The sequence below is a fragment of the Miniopterus schreibersii genome, assembly GCF_964146895.1.
Source record: "Miniopterus schreibersii genome assembly, chromosome: 1".
NCBI classification, from domain to species: domain Eukaryota; kingdom Metazoa; phylum Chordata; class Mammalia; order Chiroptera; family Miniopteridae; genus Miniopterus; species Miniopterus schreibersii.
The window spans coordinates 25828586-25850934 of record NC_138101.1 but is presented as its reverse complement, the minus strand read 5'-3'; the positions used below and the strand labels follow the sequence as shown (position 1 = coordinate 25850934).

At 38.3% G+C, this 22349-nt stretch overlaps 1 protein-coding gene across 2 annotated transcripts in view; it reads left to right on the top strand.

The window, feature by feature from the left end:
• GABRA2 (gamma-aminobutyric acid type A receptor subunit alpha2) overlaps positions 1-22349 on the top strand; it is a 111599-nt gene that overhangs the window by 37984 nt on the left and 51266 nt on the right. For both annotated transcript variants that reach the window (XM_081120479.1, XM_081120480.1), the window contains exon 4: positions 15234-15301. In XM_081120479.1, coding sequence (XP_080976605.1) covers positions 15234-15301 — 68 coding nt within the window. The remainder of the gene's footprint in view (positions 1-15233; positions 15302-22349) is intronic.

Here is a 22349-nt window from a genome sequence, read left to right as displayed (position 1 = left end):
TTTTGTGTCCTGACATGTGGTTTATTTTTGAGACTGTCCTGTGTGCACTTGAGAAGAATGTATATTCTGCAGCTTTGGGGTAGAATGTTCTGTAAATGTCAATTAAATCCTTCTGATCTAGTGTGTCATTTAGTGTCACTGTTTCCTTGTTGATTTTTTGTCTGGAAGACCTATCCAGTGAAGTCAGTGGGGTGTTAAAGTCCCCCAGTATGAGTGTATTGCTGTCGATCTCTCCCTTAAAGTCTTCTAGAAGTTTGTTTTTTATAAATTTAGGTGCTCCTATAGTGGTTGCATATATGTTTATCAGGGTTATATCCTCTTGTTGGATCGATACCTTTAGTATTATGTAATGATCTTTCTTGTCTCTCATTATGGTCTTCATTTTGAAGTCTATTTTGTCCAATATGAGTATTGCTACCCCAGCTTTCTTTTCATTTCCATTTGCATGGAAAATTTTTTTCTATCTCTTCACTCTCATCCTGTGTGAGTCTTTTGTTCTGAGTTGGGTCTCTTGTAGATAGCATATATTTGGGTCATGTTTTCTTATCCATTCAGCCACCCTGTATCTTTTTATTGGAGCATTTAATCCATTTACATTTCAGGTTATTATGGAAAGATACTTATCTACTGCCATTTTGTTTCTTTATGCCTATGTGTCTCATTCTCTTTCTTCTAATTATAGCAGTCCCTTTAACATTTCCGGTAATGCTGGTTTTGTAGTGATAAAGTCCTTTAGCCTTTTTTTGTCTGGGAAGCTCTTTTTTCCACCATCCAACTTGATTGATAATCTTGCTGGATAGAGTAGTCTTGGTTTCAGATCCTTGTTTTGCATTACCTTGAATGCTTCATGCCATTCCCTTCTGGCCTGTAGAGTTTCTGATGACAAGTCAGTTGACAGCCTTATGGGGACTCCTTTGTAGGTAACAGATTGTTTTTCTCTAGCTTCCTTTAATATTCTCTCTTTGTGTTGAATTCTTGGCATTTTAATTGTGATGTTTCTGGGCATGGGCCTCTTTGTATTCTTCTTGCTTGGAACTGTCTGTGCCTTCTGAACTTGTGTGACTTTTTCCGTGACCAGGTTAGGGAAGTTTTCTGCCATTATTTCATCAAATAGGTTTTCTAACCCCTGCTTACTTTCGACCTCCACTGGCACCCCTATAATATGAATATTATTATATTTCATGCTGTCCCACAGCTGCCTTAGACTGTCCTCCTGTTTTCAAAATTGTTTTTGGTTTTGTCTCTGATTGATTTTTTTCTACCCTGTCTTCTGATTTGCTGATCTGATCCTCAGCTTCCTCTAATCTGCTGTTTATTCCTTCCAATGTATTCTTTATTTCTGCTATGTCATTCTTCATTTCTGACTGGTCATTTTTCATAGTTTCCATATCTTTTTTGATGCTGCTCAGCATCCTTACAATCAGTATTCTGAACTCTATATCTGAGAGATTGCTTATCTCCATTTCATTTAGTTCTTTTTCTGGAGATTTTTTCTTTTTCTTTAAGTTGGGGCGTGTTTTTGGTCTTACCATTTTGGCTACTGTTTGGGTTTGTTTTTAAGTGTTATGTAGATCTGCTAGGACTCTCTGTCGTTTTGGAGGGTCTCTGATACATACACCAATGCATACACCAATGTCAGATGCATTTTGTGCCTGGCCCTGAATACCTGTTTGGAGCTATCAACAACGCTAGGCATGAGGTCTCCACTGCTGGGGTTGGGTGTGTTTGGATAGACCAAGTTGCACACCAAAGTCTGCATTTCTAAGGAGATGATCCCAAAGCAGATCAGGCAAAGACTCAAAGCACCCTGAGGTCTGCCTCTGCCTCTGGACTGATTAATCTGATTCCCTTAGTGAGCCTCAGGCTGTAGAAGCTCCACAGGGTGGGGCAGCTGGTTGTTATGTCTCTTAACAAGCCTCAGGCTGTAGAAACTCCTCTGGGCAGGGCGGGAGGCTTTCCAGCAGGGTGGGGCAATTTTACTCCCTCTGGCAAAAGTCGAAAATTGGCAGCTTGAGAAAGGTGTCCCCACAGTCTGGGGGAATGACTTGGCACAAGAATCCAGATGGGCATCCTCTTATCTCACTCTTCAGAGCCCACAACCCCAGACTTTCCCCACCCAGCTCCAGTCCACTCCACTCCCCCTCTTGCGGGGCCCCAAGGTGAGTGGCTGCACAGGAAACGTTGTGCGTTGGCTCTTTAAGAGGGGCCTCCAGTTCCAGCCACCTCTCCCTGGCAGACAGAAACCCTGCTGCTTTTCACGGCCACATGTTGTGTGGGCACCTTTCTCAGTCCTGGTGCTCTGGGCTGAGAAGCCCAGCCTGGGGTTTAGGCCCAGAGTCCTCAGTGGGAGCCCCCATAGACCCCCCCAGCTGAGATCTCCCTCTGGACCTTCAGCTGCTGCCTGTGGGGGCCCAGCCTGGGGTTTAGTCCCCAGAGTGCTCAGTGGGACCCCCCAGCTGAGATCCCCCTCCGGCCCTCCAGCTGCTGCCTGTGGGGGCCCAGCCAGGCCCTCGGGTCTGCACTTCCTCCCAGTCTCTGTGCAGCCTCTACTTTTCATTCTTGGCTATGAGGGTGCTCTCCAGCTAGTCTTAAGTTAGTTTTCAGGATGGTTTTTCTGTTTTAGTTGTAAATCCAGATTCGTCCCTAGAGAGTGTCAGTGTAGCTTAGTCCACCACTATCTTGGATCTTCAGGAGCTGGTGACAGCTTGGACCAGGATGGTCGAGTTAGACATCTTTATAGGTGGCAGGATTTGGGGTATCTTTTGATGATAGAGCCAACAAATTTCCTCCTGGAATACATGAGGGTGTGAAAGAAGAAAGTCAAGGATAATTACAAGGTTTTGGCCTAAGAATCAGCAAGGATTGTAATAAATGTAATGATTTTTATTATTTTACAGTTTGTAGCTTTTTTTATTTTACAATTTGTTCTTGTTTTGTTCATTTAAAAAAGAACAGGGACCTCAGTTGTACTTCTTTGTGTCCTCTGCAGCAGTAAGAAAATGATTTGCATAAAGATGGTTCTAGATAAATGGTTGTTGGATCTTTGAGGGTACAGGGACAGCTCTACTGCTCAGAGAAAACAGTAACGCATAAAAAGGTAATAAGGCCTTCCAGAAAAACAGACAGACAAAAGGCACACACAACTTTTTCTTTACTGCTTGATCTAGGTCCAGCCCTTCCTATTTATGCCCCATCAGATGATCCAGGCACTTTGCTACAGCCTTTCTCTAAAATCGATATGGATGCCTTCAGCCTTCTTGATTGCAGAAAACAGCCTCCTTGTTAAGAGCCTTAGCAGTGATCCGGCCTCATTGTTCTCTGGCCACATAGAGACAAGTACTGTGCAGTCAATAAAAATGGCAATGGATGAAATTATCTGTCTAAATAAGCCCTGCAAAGTCGGTCTGAAATTTCCCTTCCGTGGGTAAAAGGGGACCTCAGCTCTTCTCTTTATGGGGTGATACATCCTTAGGGACTACGCAGAGCTGCCATGGTACTTTCTGGAAGTGCCGTGATTCCTTTCTGTGCTGTGTTTATATTGTGAACACTTATAGATGGTATACATAAAAACTTCCACAGTGAGGAGGGAAGCAAACATTATTATTTCTGGGCAGACCAAAGGAAAAGTAAATGGAGCTTATTTACTATGCCTGTGTGTGGTGGTGGTTGTTCTTTTCCATTATAATTTGTGAGTCACAAATATCAGCAAAATGTCGCACCCCAACAGTTGTAAGTAGAGTTCAGAAGTGCTGTGTCGGTTCCAAACAGGGGAGCTGGTGGGGAAGTCTCAGGGCACAAATGAAATCCCTGGAGTCGGCTGTAGCTGGCCCTGCGGCTGTGAGCCGGGTGTGTTTTTACTGCGGGAAGTACCGTGTCTCATGCATGTCTCATGCCTCGGGGACTGTCTGCCCCCCAGGAGGAGGCTGAGCGGCCCCCCTGGATCGAGCGCAGGGAAGGGAAGGGAGACGTGGGGGGCCTGCCTGTTAGCTGAGGTTGCCCCACAGCTGTCAACACTGCCCGAGAGCTGGAGCAGCCCTTTAAAAAGCTGCCAGCAAGGCCAGGAAGAGGGTGGACACGTGGGAATCATTTTCTGATAAACCCCCAAATGTATCAACTCACAGGTTTATGTAACAAATACATTTCTAGGAAGTAGTGCTGAAAACTGAATTTAGGACAGGGCAAGATAATCAGCTGCTCATGAAAGCGTGTCAGAGCCAAGAAGGAGAGAGGGTAAAATTTAAATGCAAATCAAAAGGGAACCAAACAACTTGAATATTAATATTAAAATATATTCTGCAAGAGATATGATCAGAGCTGAGAAATTAAAGGTATGCTACATACTAATCAGTAGCAAATCCAGTTTTTTATTTCAAATATGGTCGGTAATCATGTTCCTTAAAAGGTCAGTTTTTTATGTGTAAGTCTTGAATGTTATTACTTATACATATGTCTTTTTAAATATTCTGACTTTAAAATTTTGATTGTAAAAAAATTCTTATATCTTTACTTTTTCTTTAGTACAATTAAATGCCTAAAATAAAAATTTCTGTTCTGAAAAATATAAAGATATAATTAGGATTCAGGGACACATTTAGAACAAAGTAAGATAATGTGAATTATAAAGAATGCTGAATTTGAGAATTTGCGTTACAATTAAAATGAGCATTTCCTGACCAGATCTAAGTGTAATGTCCAAACAATTTTTAAACCACCAGAGAATTTTCCCATCATTTAAATTTCAGAGTTATCTCCTTTTTCATTCTTTTATTTCACTCCTGTGTCGCATGAAACCTTTCTTTTAAAGTTTCTTCTACTATCTGTTCCTGCCTTCACTTTGAGGTCCCAGCCTGGTGCTATAATCTACTTTCTTAGGATTTTCTCTGAAGGAATAATCTAGATCTCCTAAAATTTCTCCAAAGGGCCTATTGTAAGTATCACTATTCATTAAAGTTAGTAGCTATAATTTGTTTTTAGGTTGGAACTATGAGGCCATGGAATAAATTGAGTTGAAATGATTGAAGGGAAGGTTTCTGAGAGTAGAGGAAAAATAAATAAAAAGAAGCATGAATTACAGACGAAGGGATGGCTCGGCCTGCCTGTCTCTGACCCCCAGCGCTGAGCTCGGTGCCAGCTCGCTCCTTAACCGTCACCCACCATCTGCCTCCTCCCGCCACACCTTAGCATTCTTCATTATTTTTACCATTGATGAAGACTTCATGGATGATAATATATGTACTTGTTTTTTCTCTCTGAGGCATGATGGTTACCTATTATGTTTTCTTTATCTGAGTGTAACACGCAGTCATCTTAGTGTAACACGCCTTTAGTATGTTTTTGATTTGAAGGAGGAAACACAGGAAGGAAGAAAGGAGGAAAGAAAGAAAATTTATTTATCCGTTTCTCAGTCATTCTGCGTGTAGCCCTCTTCTGAAGTTCCAGATTTAAGTTAGAATAATAGAAGCCTTTCGATTTAAATATAGGGCAGTTCAACACCAAAATTTTATATTGGTCTGTATATACCTACACAGAAAAAATATATACATACACACATAAATGTATATATATATATAACATGTAAAACACATAGATATTTGTATATTATAATGTATTTACTAAATATTATGTGTATATGTATGTGTGTATATGTGTGTCACATTCACAAACATAAACTTTTTATCCTAAAGTTTAAATGGCCTTATGTTTTGCAAAACTAGCAGTGATTATTTAACTGGAGTGTAGGTTTCTTTAGTATTACTCCATATTTTTATATCTTCCCAAATATATCACTCGAGGCTGGCACATGACAGAGCCGTAATAAATCTATGTGGTTTGATTATACTGGCATTACTCAAGACACCAAAGTCTTAAACCGGGTGAAAAGTCCTTTGCATTGTTCGTGTTTTGATGGCACTTTATCGTTGGAATAATGATGAGCATGAAATTTTAAGTCGGAGGAAAAACTTTCAGTGCAGCTCTGTGTTTTATTAGCTGCTGAATTGGATGCCGACTAAAACAACTCTAATTGTGCACAGTCTACAGAATGGTCATGAAAATAAGTTTGGATCATATATAAAAATTTAATCTCTAGTATAAATTTAAATTTATACTCTAGAGGCATAGAGTATAAGCTTACTAGGTGGTAAGTTCCTTTTATTTTCACACAATGAGAATTCAGCAGATAGGATACGTACTTAAAGGTTGCTACATAAGTTTCTAAAATTTCCTAATTGCATGTTAGGTGTAGAGTAATCATAATATTTCCCAATGCTCATACCCTCAGGAAACAGCATCCAGTGATGGGTGGTAAAGTTAATTACTTTAGGAAAGTTCTTTTTTCCTTTTATTCGACTTTAAGCTAAATTTATTTTTAGGAAGAAAGTGATACTATCATCAAATTAGAATATCAATAAGCTCCATGTAAGTAGAGTTTCTTTTTGAGACTGTTCCAGGAGATTCAGGGAGAGATAGCAAGGTTTTGTAATATTGCCAACAAGGCTCTCCATGCCTTTAATCTTAGAATGTTGTAGATGAAAAATGTTGGATTGTTGAATGTGAGAAATAAACTCGACTTGAAAATAAATCAGATGATCTTATGTTTTTAACATCAAAATCTAAAATTTTGCCTTTAAAATGTTTCCACATATGATTAAGTTAATTCAGCAATTTATCACCCTCATAGTTTGCCTAATTTAGTTCAGATTATTCATAGATGTAAAGATAAATACTTTTATTTTTTTCATATTTAAGTGTGGCAGGATTGGTATGGTCTTATTCATGCTCAGAATCTGCTATTCATTTAGAGTTGAACAAAAAGAAGCTCAAAATGAACTCCCTACTTAAAAGCCACATTTCTAAAGAAAATATAAACTACATGATAGACAATGAATGATGAAATGATTGTTTTTAGGATGTTGCTTTGTATCATTCTATGATTATCTATGATGTTCTGTTACTCAATAGAGCAAATTGCTAGGAGCTGTTTGTTGTGTGGTGAATAGAGTGGGAGAACACACGACCATTTAATAACTTCTCATGCATTGAAAGTTACAATGAGATTGATTATTTCATTTGAAGGAGTAAAAATTCCTGGAACCAACAGAAAGACCAATTAAATACCCCAGGGATGGTAAGGGCAACTTCAGAGAGGAAGTGTTATTTGAGATTATTTTTTTAAGAGCAAATATTAAATTAGAAGACATTTTATATAGAAGAAAGGGCAACTACAAAGAAAGGGTGAAGGAGAGTGACATGGAGTGTGGGATGGCCAAGGTACACAACATAGAACTGTACCGGCAAGGAAACACGGACAAATATAATCATGAAGGGCCTTGTATGCCATGCTGTGGACTTTGCACTTGATCTGTAGGCAGCATCATTGAGAACAATTCTGACCAGATTAGAGGCATCCCAGAGTTTATAATTAGGAGGGAACACTCTAGCAGTATTAAGGAGGGTAGGCAGGAGCTGGCGAAAGTAGAGGAGGGAATATGAAAAGAAGCTGTTCTAGAGGCCATTGCCAATGAAGGTGGGAGAAAAGGAAACTTCAAAAAATATGTAGGAAATATAATCAAAAGAACCCAGTGAAATTTTGACAACTGACAGGATGATGGTGCCTTTTACCAAGACTAGAAACAGAGAAGGCAAGACTAGAAATTTCGAATGATTGAAAGCCATGGCCTGTATCAGCTTTTGAAATTGTTTGGGTTGTATTTTCAGTGTTAGTACTTTTATTACATTTAAATAATTTTCTTCTACAAAATAGTAAAAAAACCCAGAAAAATTGTTTTGCAAGATAAACAGAATTATTGTCAATAGCAATATTCTTTGGGGATGGTGAAAATCAGGTCATAAAAGAAAAAGTCAATTAGCATGCTTAACTTATATACCATTTTTTAATAAAGAAAATGAATAGGGGAAGATTTTTTCCATCCCTTGATATTAGTAATATATATGAATTCTATACGAATTCTATTTTTAGTGCATTAAGAATCTTCAGTTTATATTGATTTGTTAAAAAAATTTTATCTTAAAAGATAAAAGTTTATTTTTATTATTATTGGGTATAAGAATCTTATTAATATATACTTTGGGAGCAAAATGTAAATTTATATCAGCATAGTTTTTATTTTAAATTCTTTAACTTAATCGTTAAGTTAGTTTTTATCAGTACTTGGAGAACAGCATAGGTTTTCTAGTTGGTGACTAGTATGCTCCAGGTTACTAACTAACCCAGGAATACTAGATCTATAGTAGCCTGTACCAGACTCAACTTTGGACTCTTAGTGTTCTGACATATCCCATGTGCTCTGGATGCCATCTTTAACAACTCGAAATGGGGTTGGGTCACTAGAACCTCCTCACAAGAGAATATAACTCATAATAGTAGAAGTGATATCTTTGAGAACATCTTTACTCTTTCCGTTGTCAGCGTCCCAAACTGAACATGTAACAATTAATTGATGAAACATTACCTTGAGGAACATAAGTTGCTTCTGGTACCACATAATAGCTTCCCTCTGGGAACATTCTCTCCCTTGTCTGTCAGTCTGGGAATGTCTCTGGACTGTACTTAGTACGCCTTTGGTAGCTGTTTGTTAATTGAACCAATGGTCCCACTGAGTTGATGGGCCTCAGTGTGTACTCAGTCTCCTGTTTTACCCATTATTTCCTTTACTAGGGCTTTGGGGAGAAGGTGTGTCCTCAGCTTGCTCACCAGGGTAAGCTGGGTCATTAGGTATGGAAGGAACACATTTCCAAGAGAGAGAAGGCATTGCAAACCCACCTACAGAAGAATCCCAAAGCCTGAAGTGATTTCCAGGTTGAATTCTGTAACCCATACCAGAGGCTGTCATGATGGGAGGTGTTTAGCTTCTTCTTTAAGACTTTTGTGTCCTGTCCATGGCATGCAGGCATCTTGACTCTTGTTCAGGATTCCCAAATAGGCCATGCTTTTAAAATCAATGTAGACTATAAGAACAAACAGAATATATAAAGATACAAAAATTAAAAAGCACCAGGAATCTTACACTGACAGAAAATTTCACTTAGTCAGTATATGTTGATATTTCACAGTTCCAAATATATGCAAAAAATCAAAGACCAAAACTTAGAACTCTAATGAAGAATGATTGTAGCAAAACATAATGCATAATGGTTTTATTATTATTCTTAATTCTTCCTGTTTATGGACAACGTGTTGACCATCCAAATGCAGCACTGTATTGTTCAAGTCTTCCTTTTTCATTAAATGTGGATTGGAGTGTCTATGGGAAGGAAGATACCTGGTAGGTGCAGCAATTCCTTTGTGGAAGAAGGGTGGCAAGTATATTATCAGATTCAAAGTTTTCAACTCAACTGGGAACACAAAGTGACGTATCCACAAAAGTCTCTTAATAAGTATTCATTGACTTTGGTGGAAATTGAAGACCAATCACACATGTAGGTGTATGGCTATCGTCCCAGGAAGCAAACTGTTGTGATTGCTGAGAGAGTAAAGCAAAACACAGCAATGACTTATTTTAAAATATGTGTATGACATTGTATCTGTGATACATGATGAGTAAAATTATTAGGATCCAGATCTCCTTGAAGGGGTGTCATCACAGTTTGATCTTACTCTTAGTATTGTAACTGTATTTCCTTATTAACATTATTGTTAATATCTAAATTACAGGTGTGAGGATAGTATAGCTTATTGCTTGTGTGGTTAGCTAAAGTGAATGCATGTGTTTAACTATGATCACTTTTCCTCCTTAGAGTAAGTTAATGATGTCGATGGTTGTGTTTGGTTTCCCTCAGAAGGAGACTCTCAGGTATGGATTATTTGGGAAGTGATGTCAGGCGGCACTAGCAGAGGGGATGGGAAAGTGACAGGGGAGGGAAGGGACGCAGAGCAGTGTGCACTAATGAGCAGGTTCCTGCTGAGGACAGTTGAGGCTTAATCTCACTGAAGATCCCTGGGAAATAGTGCCTTAGAGTTGTCTCCACTGCGGGAGAGAAATCTGAGTTATATTACCTCCACCTCCCATCAGTCACTGGTTGATGGTTTTTCCCATGGGCGTAAACCTCTCTGCACTTCTGGCCTGCCCTGTGCAGCCAGGGAAGGCCGTCAGGCAGAGAATCTGTATGGGAAATATTACAGAAATTCTGTAAGGGAATACATTTGTATTGCATTTGTATGACAGCAAATTAACTAACCTAGATGAAATGGACAAATTGCTAGGAAAATGAAAAATACTAAAACTAACTTAAAAAGAAACAGCAAACCTAAACAGACTTACACAAGGAAAGAGATTGAATTAGTAACAAAACAACTTCCCACAAAGCAAGTTCCAGGTCCATATGGCTTCACTGATGAATTTTGTCTAACATTTAAAAGAGAATTAACACCAATCCTTCACAAAATCTCCTGAAAAATAGAAGGAAAGAGAACATGACTCAGCTCATTCTATTAGTCCAGTGTCACACTGATACTAAAACAAGACAAAGACATCGTAAGAAAACTGCAGACCAATATCCCTTATGAATGCTTACCCAGTACTAACAAGTCACAACCAGCAACATGTACAAAATTGCGCACCAAAACCAAGGGAGATTTATCGTAGGTATGCAGAGCTGCTTTAACACATGAACTGACACATTGATGTAAAGTGTCATATTAATAGAATAAAGGGCAAATACTTCACGATTTTCTGCATACATGCATAAAAAGTATTTGATAAAATCCAGCACCCATTCATGATTGAAAAAATACCCTCTCTATAAACCAGGCATAGGAGGGATTCTATTTATATGAAATATCTAGAATAGGCACATATATAGAAATAGAAACAGAATTAGTGGTTGCCAGAGCCTGGATGGGGGGGAGGACGGGGAATAACTATTAATGGGTTCAGGGTTTCTTTCTGATGATAAAAATTGTTCTAAGGTTAGAGACTAGTGGTGTTGTACAATTCTCTACTAAAAAACACTGAATTGTCACTTATAAAGTATGTATTTTACATAATGTGAATTATATCTCAAGACAGCTTTTATAACAAAATAAAAGACTGTAGGGGTAAATGAGTGGAAGTAGTATTCCTATAGAGAGATGAGGGTAACTTTACGAGTGGTGGCAACAGTTTTAAAAGGAGGCGAGAAAGTGGTTGGACTATAGGGATCTCTGAGACTCAACCAGACATGCTGTTTAAAAGAGAGATGCTGTGGATGAAGCCAAGATTTGTGGCTTTAAGGGTTGAAACAACAACAATGATAGGAAAGCTACAAGTATAGTTGATTTTAGAAAGGAAAATAAATTTGGTTTGGGACATGATGAGTTTGAGAAAATTAATAGATAACCAAGTGGCGATATCAACTAGATAGTTGAGTATAGGAGTTCAGACTTTAGGAGAAAGCTCTGGACTGTAAATGGAAATTCAAGAGTACGTGACTGCATGAAAGAAACCATCGAGAACTAAGTAAAGAGAACCCCCCAAAAATGAAGGCTGGAGCATTCCAATATTAACAGGTTGGGGGCATAGCAGACAGGGATTCAAAGAAGTGGGATTAGATTAAAATCAAGAAATTATGGGTGTTTCAGAGCCCAAGTGAAGAAAGTTTCCAGGAAAAGTAGTATTTCCTTGTTATATTTTTTCGTAGCATGTATCATCTCTCCAATTTTATACTGATTTGCTTTCTGCCTGATATCTGTCTTTACTAGGCTGTGGTAAGCTGCATTATAATAACAGAGGCCATGTGTACTTTAAGTGACTCTGAACAAGAGCGAGAATTCACTTATTCAACAAAAAATTATTAAGAGTATATGTGATGCCAGGGGCTGTTCTGTGTTGGGCTTTTACTTTTCTGAACAAATAAAAATCCCTGTGTCCATGGAGTGTTACTTCTAGTGAGAGGATATAGACTAGAATTCCCTTCTAGAACTTTCTGTGGTCATGAAAATGTTCAGCTGTGCTACTCAATGTGGTAGCCAAAGTCATATGTGGATAAAATGTGACTAGGATGACTGAGAAACTAAATTTTAAATTTTATTTGATTTTAATTAATTAAAATGTAAATTTAGATAGCCATGTGTGGCTTGTGTCTGCCATGTGGTGTAGACAGCAAACAGTAAACATAGCAAGTAACTGAACCTATTAGAGACAGGGCGAGACTTGGAGTGGTTGCAATCCCAATAGGATGGTCAGGTGGGCCTCACTGAGGAGGTGACAGAAAGCCCCCTGCTGTGTTCAGTTGTGTTGAAAACTTTGCACCGATGAAGGTCCGCTGGAAACAACCATGATTGCGTACTTTCGAGTGTATGTCAGTCATCCACAAAATGCTGTTCCTAAAGATAGGATCTTATTCCTGCCCGATGTTAGACATTTTTTCTTGAAGGTTTGATTGTTAGTGTATTACATAACTGAGTACAGTTCAACTGTTCATGACTTCATCCAAATATTTTTAACAAGCATTTAAAGAAAATATTTTCTACTTGTTCTTTTCATGTATTCACCACCCATTTACCTTCCATTCCCCTTTCATTTTTTTTTTTTATGCAACTGCTCATTTCTAGGCTCTAAAGATCCTCTAATAGTCAAACAATGGGGCTTATTTCAACATCTTTTAACAATACCACTTTAGAAAAAACCCCTGTTCCCTTGATTTCCACACTTTTGTGTTCTCAGTGTCGTTTTTTCTTTTGTCTTAACTATTGCAGCGTCTTTCAAACTAGATACATTTTCTTCAGCCTCCTCTTGTTCAGTTTGCCCGCTGTTATAAATGTGACGTAACATTTCTGGTACCATCGCCTTGGACCTAACACTCTCCGTCTCAGGGTCCTTCGCCGAGTGCCTGGCTGCTGTATATAGAGTGAGAGAGGCAGGAGTGTTCGCATCACTTTCAGGTCTTTTTCAATGCAGCCTCTGTCTTTCTTAACATACTTCTGCACATATTAATCTGCAACAGACTTTTAACAGTAGGCTCGATTGTTATTATATGCTTCCTTACCCAGTAAAGAATAATTTCCATGACTTAATTTAAACCTTTCTTGAAATTATTTCTGTGTTCACTTTGGATATCCTTCAGGCCCATTTATTTTTTTTGGTGAAGTGTTGCAAACATTCAGGAAAGCACAGAGAATAATGTGATTTATTCCATGACCAGCTTCATCAAATCTTAAGACTTTGATGAAATTGATTAATGTCAATTTTAGGAGAAGGAAAATATCAGAAATGTATTAGAAGCTCCTTGGTACCTCTCGGCAGGTTATTCACTTTCTCTCTCCCCAGTTAGTTGTCTTCCTGAATTTAACGGTTTTTCCTAAGCACCAGACATTCTTCCATGTTTATCACACAAATACACTCACACATTTTTGTTCTCTCTTTTTTTCAATGTCGCTCTTCCAGGCTAAGGAAGGTAATTGTATTTGTCACTCTGGGCGAAGACCACCTTAACATTTCCGTTTCTCTGCTCTGGAGCATTTTAAATAAATATCTATAATTACTAAACATTTATTGTATTGTTGATTGAGTAAATGTGTGATTGATTTAGTGCAAATAAGGGGGGAAAAACAAACTCGGTTCTCATTTTCTTGATTTCTTTCTAGGAACATATATAATTTAGGTCCAGGATTGGTTACATAATTTGTGAGGCCCAGTCCAAGATGAAAATACAGGCCCTTTTATTCAGAAAATGATTAAGAATGTGAAAATAGTAAAAACAGAACATTAAACCAAGCATGGGGCTTTTCTGAGCACAGGGTCCTGTAGCTTGCGCATCCATGAAGCTGACCCTGTGCAGGTCTTTGGAGCAGGTGGCAGCTGAGAATTAACTTCATAAATACATTTATGTTTCAAATCAGTTTTATGATAAAATTTCATAAATACAGTTTTTTGTAATGGAATAGTATACTAATGTAATAAAGTTGAATGACTATGTTTATTTGGAACAGTATATCTATGTTTTTGACACAGACTATTCTGGTGAATATGTAGCTAATGAGAAAACTCTTTTATTTCAAATTTATTGTCCACTGTGGTATAACATTTTGGTTTACCCTAAAGACTCAGGAGCCAGACTGCTTGAGTTCTAAGTGTGAGTCATTGAGCGTCACTCCTTACTTTTCTGTACATAAGTGCACACACACATGCACACACACATTGGGGTGATAAGAGAATATCAATCTCATAGGTTTGTTATGCTGTTTATTATATGTAAAGACTGCTGGAGAAGTCTACTCTATTATTTCATACTCTTTTTATTTCTTAGTTTTGCCTTAGCAGATACAATATCCCAGGCTTAGTTTACTCCCTCTTTCATGGTTATGAATTAATGCCCCATATAATAGTAAACATATTTCATGGTGTTGTTTGTCTAGAATTAAAACTTCGACAGTTACTAGATAAGACATTCAGTTCATGATGGTAGAAATTAATGATGCATTATTTTCTATAAGAGCATTTAAAGGGTTTTTCTTTTTAAATCTTTCCTTTGGACTTTTCTCCCTCACCATTTGCCTTATTTGAAATCACCGGGTAATAGAGCAATCCAGTTAATCATGTTACAGTTAATAAGTTACATAACTGTAGAATCTAATTCAATCCAACTAAGATGAATGCTAAGTCATAGCATTTCAGGCATTCTTAAATACATTTGAAAGCACGCTTGTTTGGAAGTAATCCATTGTGATTAATATATGTTATTTGCTTTTATTTTTATATCACTGAATAATAAAATTTTTATATTAATGTGAACTATATTTATTTGTAATGATTAACAATCTGTGTTGTGCTTTATTGAGGAGATGCACTAATTTACAACCTACAAACTAAGTCTCTGCCATCATTAAATAACATCTGAAATATTTAGTTTAGAATCAAGTTCAGGACTATATCAAACAGAAAGCATACTAACTGTACTGCATTTTCAGTGCCGGTGGAAAATTTATTGTAAACCAGCTCAGTTACGATGGATTCTAATGAAGCATTAATTTTTAGAAATGTGCTTACAATGGAATGCTCTAGTCAGGTATAGTTTCCAAGTAAGAAGATCCTATATTTCTTGGCATTTTGCACTTAGGGTTGCAAGAACCTATGAAATAAGTGAGCTATTTTAGTTGATTCTGAAAGTTGAAAAGAAAGTAAAAAGCAATATTCCTAAATATCAAACAGTTTCTAGCCATGCCATGAATTGACCCCTCTGTCTCCTGTGCCTCTCATTATATAATATCTCTATTCAATCTCTTTTTCTCATATCAGACAGTATTACTGAAGTCTTCACTAACATCTACGTGACCAGTTTTGGCCCTGTCTCAGATACAGATATGGTGAGTTTTCCATTAAATAGTATTTTTACTTTATATAATGTGAAGTTGGGAGGGATAATTCTTTTTTAGAATAAGCAAGTATTTTTAGTGTTACGGGATTATGTGACTGTCTCCTGCCTATTTATTCTAGCTAAATGCATGTTGTATTTGTGGTGCACCATCGTGGGTTGGGTGTTCAGATTAGTCCTGTATATTTTATATTTTCTTCAAAACTTGTGTCACCAAAAAGACAAGAGTTAAAAGTATTGGTGAAGATGTGGAGAAAATGGAACCTGTGTGCACTGTTGGTGCGGAGGTAAAATGGCACATACAGCCTCTGTGGAAACACTGTGGAGGTCCCTCAAAAATTTAAAAATATGATCCATATGATCCAGCAACCCCACTTCTGGGTGTATATCCAAAGGAAATGAAAACAGGATCTCAAAGAGACATCTGCACTCCTATGTTCATTACAGTGTTATTCACAATAACCAAGATAGAGAAACATGGTATATATACACAGTGGAATATTATTCAGCAGTGATAAATAACAAAATCCTGCCATTTGCTGCAAGGTGGATTGGCCTTGAGGGCATTATGCTGAGTGAATTAACAGAGAAAGACAAATTCCACATGTATCACTTATATGTGGATTAAAAATATTTCAAACTCATAGAAACAGAGAGTACAAATGTTGCCAGGGCCTGGGGGGAAGGGATAGGGAGAGGTGGGTCTACGGCTGTAAACTTTCAGCTATAAGATAAAAAAGGTCTGAGGGTTTAATGTAAAACATGGTGCCTATACTTGATAACCCTGGATTATATAATAAAAATTTGCTAAAAAGGCCTGAGGAGAGGGCGGGAGCTGGGTAGAGGGGGTCATCGGGGGAGGGGGGAAGGGGACATCTGTAATATTTTCAACAATAAAGAAATTTTTTTAAAAAAAGAGTAGTACTTAAACATAATCACACACACAAAAGATAAATAGTTGAGGTGATAGATGTGCTAATTAACTAGATGGGGGAATTCTTTCACAATGTATAGATAGGTATATTAAATTACCACAATGTACATTTTAAATATCTTACAATTTTATTCGTCATTTATACCTCAGTGAAGCTGAATTTTTTTTAAGGGAAGAAAAAGAAACTGTGATCTTGGAGGTAGTGTTTCCATGTATGACTTCCTTTCATGGAAAGTTGGGTAATTTCTATATTTTTACAAATCATGAATTCTGAGAAAAACAAAGTAAGGAAAATAATGGAAAAAAGCTTTATAATTCTCCCAGAATTAAAGTTTAACAGTCAGCATAAGGAACCCACTGATGTCAAGATGAAATCAAGAGCAGAGAATGCTGATGTGTGAAGTTAGGACTTGAAGGTGAAGGACAACATGCCCCAGAGCTGGGACGGGCCCCTGTCTGCGTGAAGTGGTCATGGCCAGCCAGTCTTGCTGCCTGTGTGTGTCTGTGGCCCTGTCTGCTGCTGTCATTTAAAGTGTGTGTTTATGAAAGCGGCTTTGAATAGTTTTCAATCTGTTCTGGAGTCCTATGAGCCTATGCTTATTGTATTTTACATGATCTACAACCTATAAAATCATGTGTTTTTTCTTTGGTTGTCACTATAGACAAAAAGGTATTTTAATAAAAAATTAAAATGAGAAAAATAAAATAAAATAAATATTGTTTATATGCAAAGAAAGAAATAAAAATAAAAGGTTGGTAGCTTTTGTCAGGCAGTCATTAGCAACAGAACCAATTTAAACTCTGAGTGGAAGTCAAAATTTGGCCTCTTCAGTGAACTTTGCCTAAGAACCTTCAAAAGAATTTAGCAGGCTCAAGATTTTATTTATTTTGGAGGCCCCTGTCACATATTATATTAAACATTAAAATGGACTTATATTCTAAACTATATGTAATTGAGTTGAGTGGAATTGTAATTAGCAAAGTTTAAAGTGCAAAATCACTTACTTTGTTTGATTTTCTTTTTCTGTTTTGGAGTGTACATGTATGTGAGTATGTGTATGTGTGCACACGTGTCTATATATGGAGATATTTCTACAAAGGAAATATATATTTAACATTTCTGAGGATCTTGAAAGGCTTGTGGGCCCCTGACAGTTTTCTAGCGATACATTCTTCTGAATATCCCAGCCTAACACAGGCCTGTAGAATTCTCTTTGGTCATGTTCAATTTTCTACGTTATTTCCCACCTTTATTTATCTTGTTTACTCAGTCTTCCCAGTCCTTTGCTTGGAGGAAGCCTGATTAATTGCAAGACCACCAAGTGAGCACCTATGTACTCCATAATCAGAGTCCAGTCAGAGGAAGGGATCCACAACAGTAATTTGAACAGGGAAAATCTAATATAATTAAGTAGTTACTGGTCCAGAGTAGTTAAATAATGAAACAGGGTAAAAGAAGACAGAGCAATGCAGAATTAGGAAATGCAGAAGGCAACGGCTCCTTGCAGGGGCGAAGTATCCTGAACCAGGAAGAAGCTGAGACCTTGGCAGAGTACCCTGCCTGCCAGGCCAGGCTTTAGGCCTCACTGGAGAGGTGTTGCTGCTCCAGCAGCCTCTGCTGGTGAAGAAACATGTGAAGGGCCTTGCTGAAGCTGGTGTGTAAAAATACGCTGCCTGGAGGCTGAAAACTCGCTGCATGCCAATCCTTTGAAGCTACACCAAAGGATGAAAATGCACCTGAACCACAAATAGAAGCAGGAAGAAAAGTCCCTTTCTTTTGCTATGATACCAGCATATCCCTCCAGTACTCTACTGACAAAGCCGAACACTGCGCCAGCTGGCAAAGCACCAATGTTTACAGAATCCTTCTGCAGTGGCACAAGGAAGGGGAAAGGAGGTGGAACTGGAGCTGAGAGGCAGTGCACTGATAATTGCTATCCATAATAATGTGTGAAATGGGGAGGACTTTGAGTAAGAGCCAAGAGGTAGTTTGATCACTCAACAGGTACTGTTTGTTATTTGTCCAAATCTAGAGAAGCATGATAAAGCTGGGGAAAATGAAAGCTGAATGATCTATATACAAATGTAACACAGACATATACAAATATATACACTACTCATATTGCAAATCTATTAGTGAAGATAGAACTCAGTTTAAAAACATGTATCTATCCTGTGAAAAGAAGTGATTTCGTCTTCCTATGATCAAATGGAGTAATTTTCAATCTTGATATTATTTTTGCTAGAAGGCAAGGTAATGAGGGAAAGTTTGAATTTATATTAGTATAACATGGCAAGGTCAAGAAACAAAACTTGGCTGTGACACTTTAAATAGAAATAAATTTATTATGATGAAGAAGGAAAATATACCCATATCATTATCAGCCATATATAAAAGTGGCTTGCAGAAGCAATTAGTCAATGGAAGAAAAGCAAAGAATAAATTTAATTTTACTTTTAGCAGCTTAGCAGATACACTCATTTCTATGCAGTGTGTGTACCAAGTAGCAAAACCTAAACCCCTAAGTCTCCCTGTTCAGGTCAGTGATGTAGATTTGTTGTGACATTAGCCTGAGAGGAAAAGCAGCATAGCAGAAAGAATTAAAAACCAAAAGAACACACACACACACACACTCAAACTGTATCAGAATCATTAACCAGTGTCATTGTCCAAAGAAAGTTACAGGTCTAAATTATAATTAAAGATCCTAATTACAGTGTCTGCAATTAAGTTTAAAATCTTTTATTTCAACATTTCAAAAATTCATGAGTAAGAAGGTAATTAAACCTTGGAATGCACTAGTAGCTGACAATGGACAGAGTTTGAAGTAAGCGTGTGCATTTTGTCAATTGATAACTCCTTGTTATTTTTTCTCCTTGGTTTCTATATAGGATGACTTTTGCCATATTAGTAAACACTTTCACTGTGTGCATGTTCTTAAGGCCTAAGTGGCATCGCCGCCAGTTACTGTACCAAAAGCTAAGCTGAGAACCTCACCTCAAATGGTTATCTCTTGCAGTGCTAAGGGTTAGGGTTAGAACTTGAACAAGAAACTTTGACGTCATCTCAACATTTCTGATTCAGAGTTTACCATTAGGCTATTCAGAAGAAACCAGGCAGGTAAGTGGTGACCCTGGTTTATTGACCATACTTTTCTATGTTATCAAAACACAGTGTGTAGTATCTCTTAGATTCTCCAGAAGCTATTGGGATATTATGTTGTTCAGTAGTTAACATGATAGGAAGGTTTAGAGAGTTATTATAGGTCAATATTTGGTCAAAAATTGACACTGGACTTAGCCGTTAACCTTTATCAGAAGTTGTCGTTTGTAAACGTGGCTAGGTAAAGAGACCTACTGCAAATATGGTAAATACTATATATCAAAAGTAAAGATATAATGTTTGCTCACTTTAAAGCTGTAGAAGGTGATTACTGGAAGGTTATTGATATTTTAGAAGGATAGGAATTAGACTTGGGGAACATTCATTCAGCCAACATTTTTCAGTACCCTCCTATAGTTTTTAAAGATGGTTCTCAAAATGAGATTCATAGACACTTGCATTGGAATCTCTGGGAGTTATTTATTAAAACAATTATTTCCTAAGCTCCTTCTAAAATCTGTGAAATCATGCCAGTTGTGGGACGTGACAGTCTGTATTTTAACAGATTAAGTTATTTGAATAAGATGCAGTATTGGGGATTGAGTGAAAGGTGGCATCATTCACTGGGATATGAAATAGGAAAAGTTTTATTTGGTTTTGTTTTGGTGTTTAGGGGACAAGTATTTATGTTTTGGATGTACTGAGCTGGTGTGACAAATTTAATTAGAGATGTCTACGTAGCAAGTGTAGTTCAGGAGCTCAGGAGACGGGCTTAGAGTGCAGATGGTTTGGGAGCCACGTGATGGTTGCTGAGACTATGGGCATACCTAAACTGTGTAAGGAAAGAGATTAGCATGAAATGCTCAGACTCCTACAGAAACTTTAGAAAACAAGAGGTTAAAAACGATTGCATAGTCTGGCTGGGCATGGCTCAGTGGTTGAGCATCGACCTAGGATCCAGGCGATCGGGGTTCGATTCCCGGTCAGGGCACATTCCCGGGTTGAGGGCTCCATCCCTGGTCGGGAGCATGCAGGAGGCAGCCCATCAGTGACTCTCATCATTGATGTTTTTCTCTCTCCTTCTCCCTTCCTCTTTCTGAAATCAATCAAGATATATTTAAAAAAAAAAAAAAAAAAAGGTTGCATAGGAGACTGGGAAGGAACAACTATGGATGTCTGTCAAAATAAAGGGGATTTATCTCTCTGAGCTAGACTGTTCTTTGATCCTTGACAACAGAAGTCTAAGACCACTGCCTTTTATTCCTTAGCAGATGCAATGATGTCTAATAGTCAGATATCTTTTTCGCTTACAGCCTTCACTCAGGGTAGGATGTGATTCATTAGTAGCGGATGAACCCATAGATGTTGCCCACAGTAAAACCTCACCTGGGGAGTGGGGTGACAAGTCCCCAAAAGAGGGCAAATAAAGGTAGTTTGACTCCATCCCTTATCATCTTGCAGGAGGGAGGGCTGTGGGGACTGAGTACATCCAGTCATAGCTCCCTTGGCTCCTTCAGAAAAGAGCATCCCCCGCTGCCCTCCCATTATTTTTGTATAAACTAAGTAACAGACAGCTATGATTTCTGAACAGGGAATGTTTTTTTGAAAAAAATAAAAAAATTGCAGAGGTTGCACCTCTTCCCCCGGGTTGCCAGGGTGGGATCTGTTTTCTCGGGAGAGCCGCACTGAGCTTGTACGCTTTGGTTAAGGATTACAGATATTATCCATTGGTGTTAGTCCCACCCATTTTCCAGGAGGTAGCATTACAGGTAGGTTGTTGGAAGACTCAGCAGGGCTCAGATCCCGGGATGAGCATTTTCCCAAGGGTTTCCCACAACACCAGGCGTGTATGGTTTTAATGCCAAGGCAGGAGGATGCTGCAGAAGGAGAGAGAACCGCAGTGTCACGTATTGTAGTAAAGCCAAGAAAAGGGTTCGAGTGTGTCATTAAATGAACAAGAAGATATTTGCTGATTGTGGTAAAAGCAGCCAGATTGCCGTGGGCCGAACACGTGGGAGGTGAGGAAATGGATTGCGAGTGGAGGCAACATTTTTAAGTAGCGTGTTTGAGGAGAGGAGGTGAGACAGAGGGCAGCCACTTTATTTTTAAGGATGGCATCGAGCCGCTCACTGTCCTCTGAGCATGCCGTCGTCTTTAACAGCTCCCTGGCTTTGCACGTTTCCCCTGTTTTTGTTCTGCTTTGCTCCTCCTTTGCCAACTGGAGAGCTTTCATTTACACAAGGCCAAGCTCGAATTTCATCTTCTGTGATGTTCTCCAGGCTACTCCACGCAGACTCAGCCCTTCTGGTCCTCGTGCTCTGCCACATGGTGTTCACACATTTCTTATGACTTTTCGCACTGGATAATAAAACCTTTACATGTCTTTCTTTTTACTGAAACCTGAGCTGTGAGAAGCAGGAGCTGTGTTTGTTCATTTCAACAAGATTTACCAAGTGCACACTGTGTGTGTGTCACAGTGTCGGGAGCTAAAATACTTAAGTAGGTCCAGTGCTGCCCTCAAGTTGTTCATGGTGTGTATGGGGTGGGGGGCTGAGAAAGAAATCATCATTTTAAGACAGTGTGATCATGCTTTTATTGAGGTACTTATAGGTTAACGTGGTAGGAGAGGGGATGTAGATAGAGGATACCTATACCTGAGAAGGATTCTAGAAAAGGAAAATAGCTTAGGAAGACAGATAGGGACTGATTAGCCAACTACATAACAAGAAGAATGTTTTAGCACAGATTAGAAGAGTTTATTGAGTTTAGTGAAATGTAAAAGTTCAGTGTAATTGAAGCCTAGAATGCTCTTAGGGGTTTGAAAGGAGATGAGGCTAGAAAATAACTCAGAGCCAGATCAATAACAGACTTACAGCCAATTGCCTCCCCAGAAGCTGAAGTATTCCTAAATAAAGCTAAAACATAGTAGATCTCTGTTGCCAGAGAACTTATTATGGCATGGCTTCTTTGATATATACCAACATTCTCTAAAATACAACTATC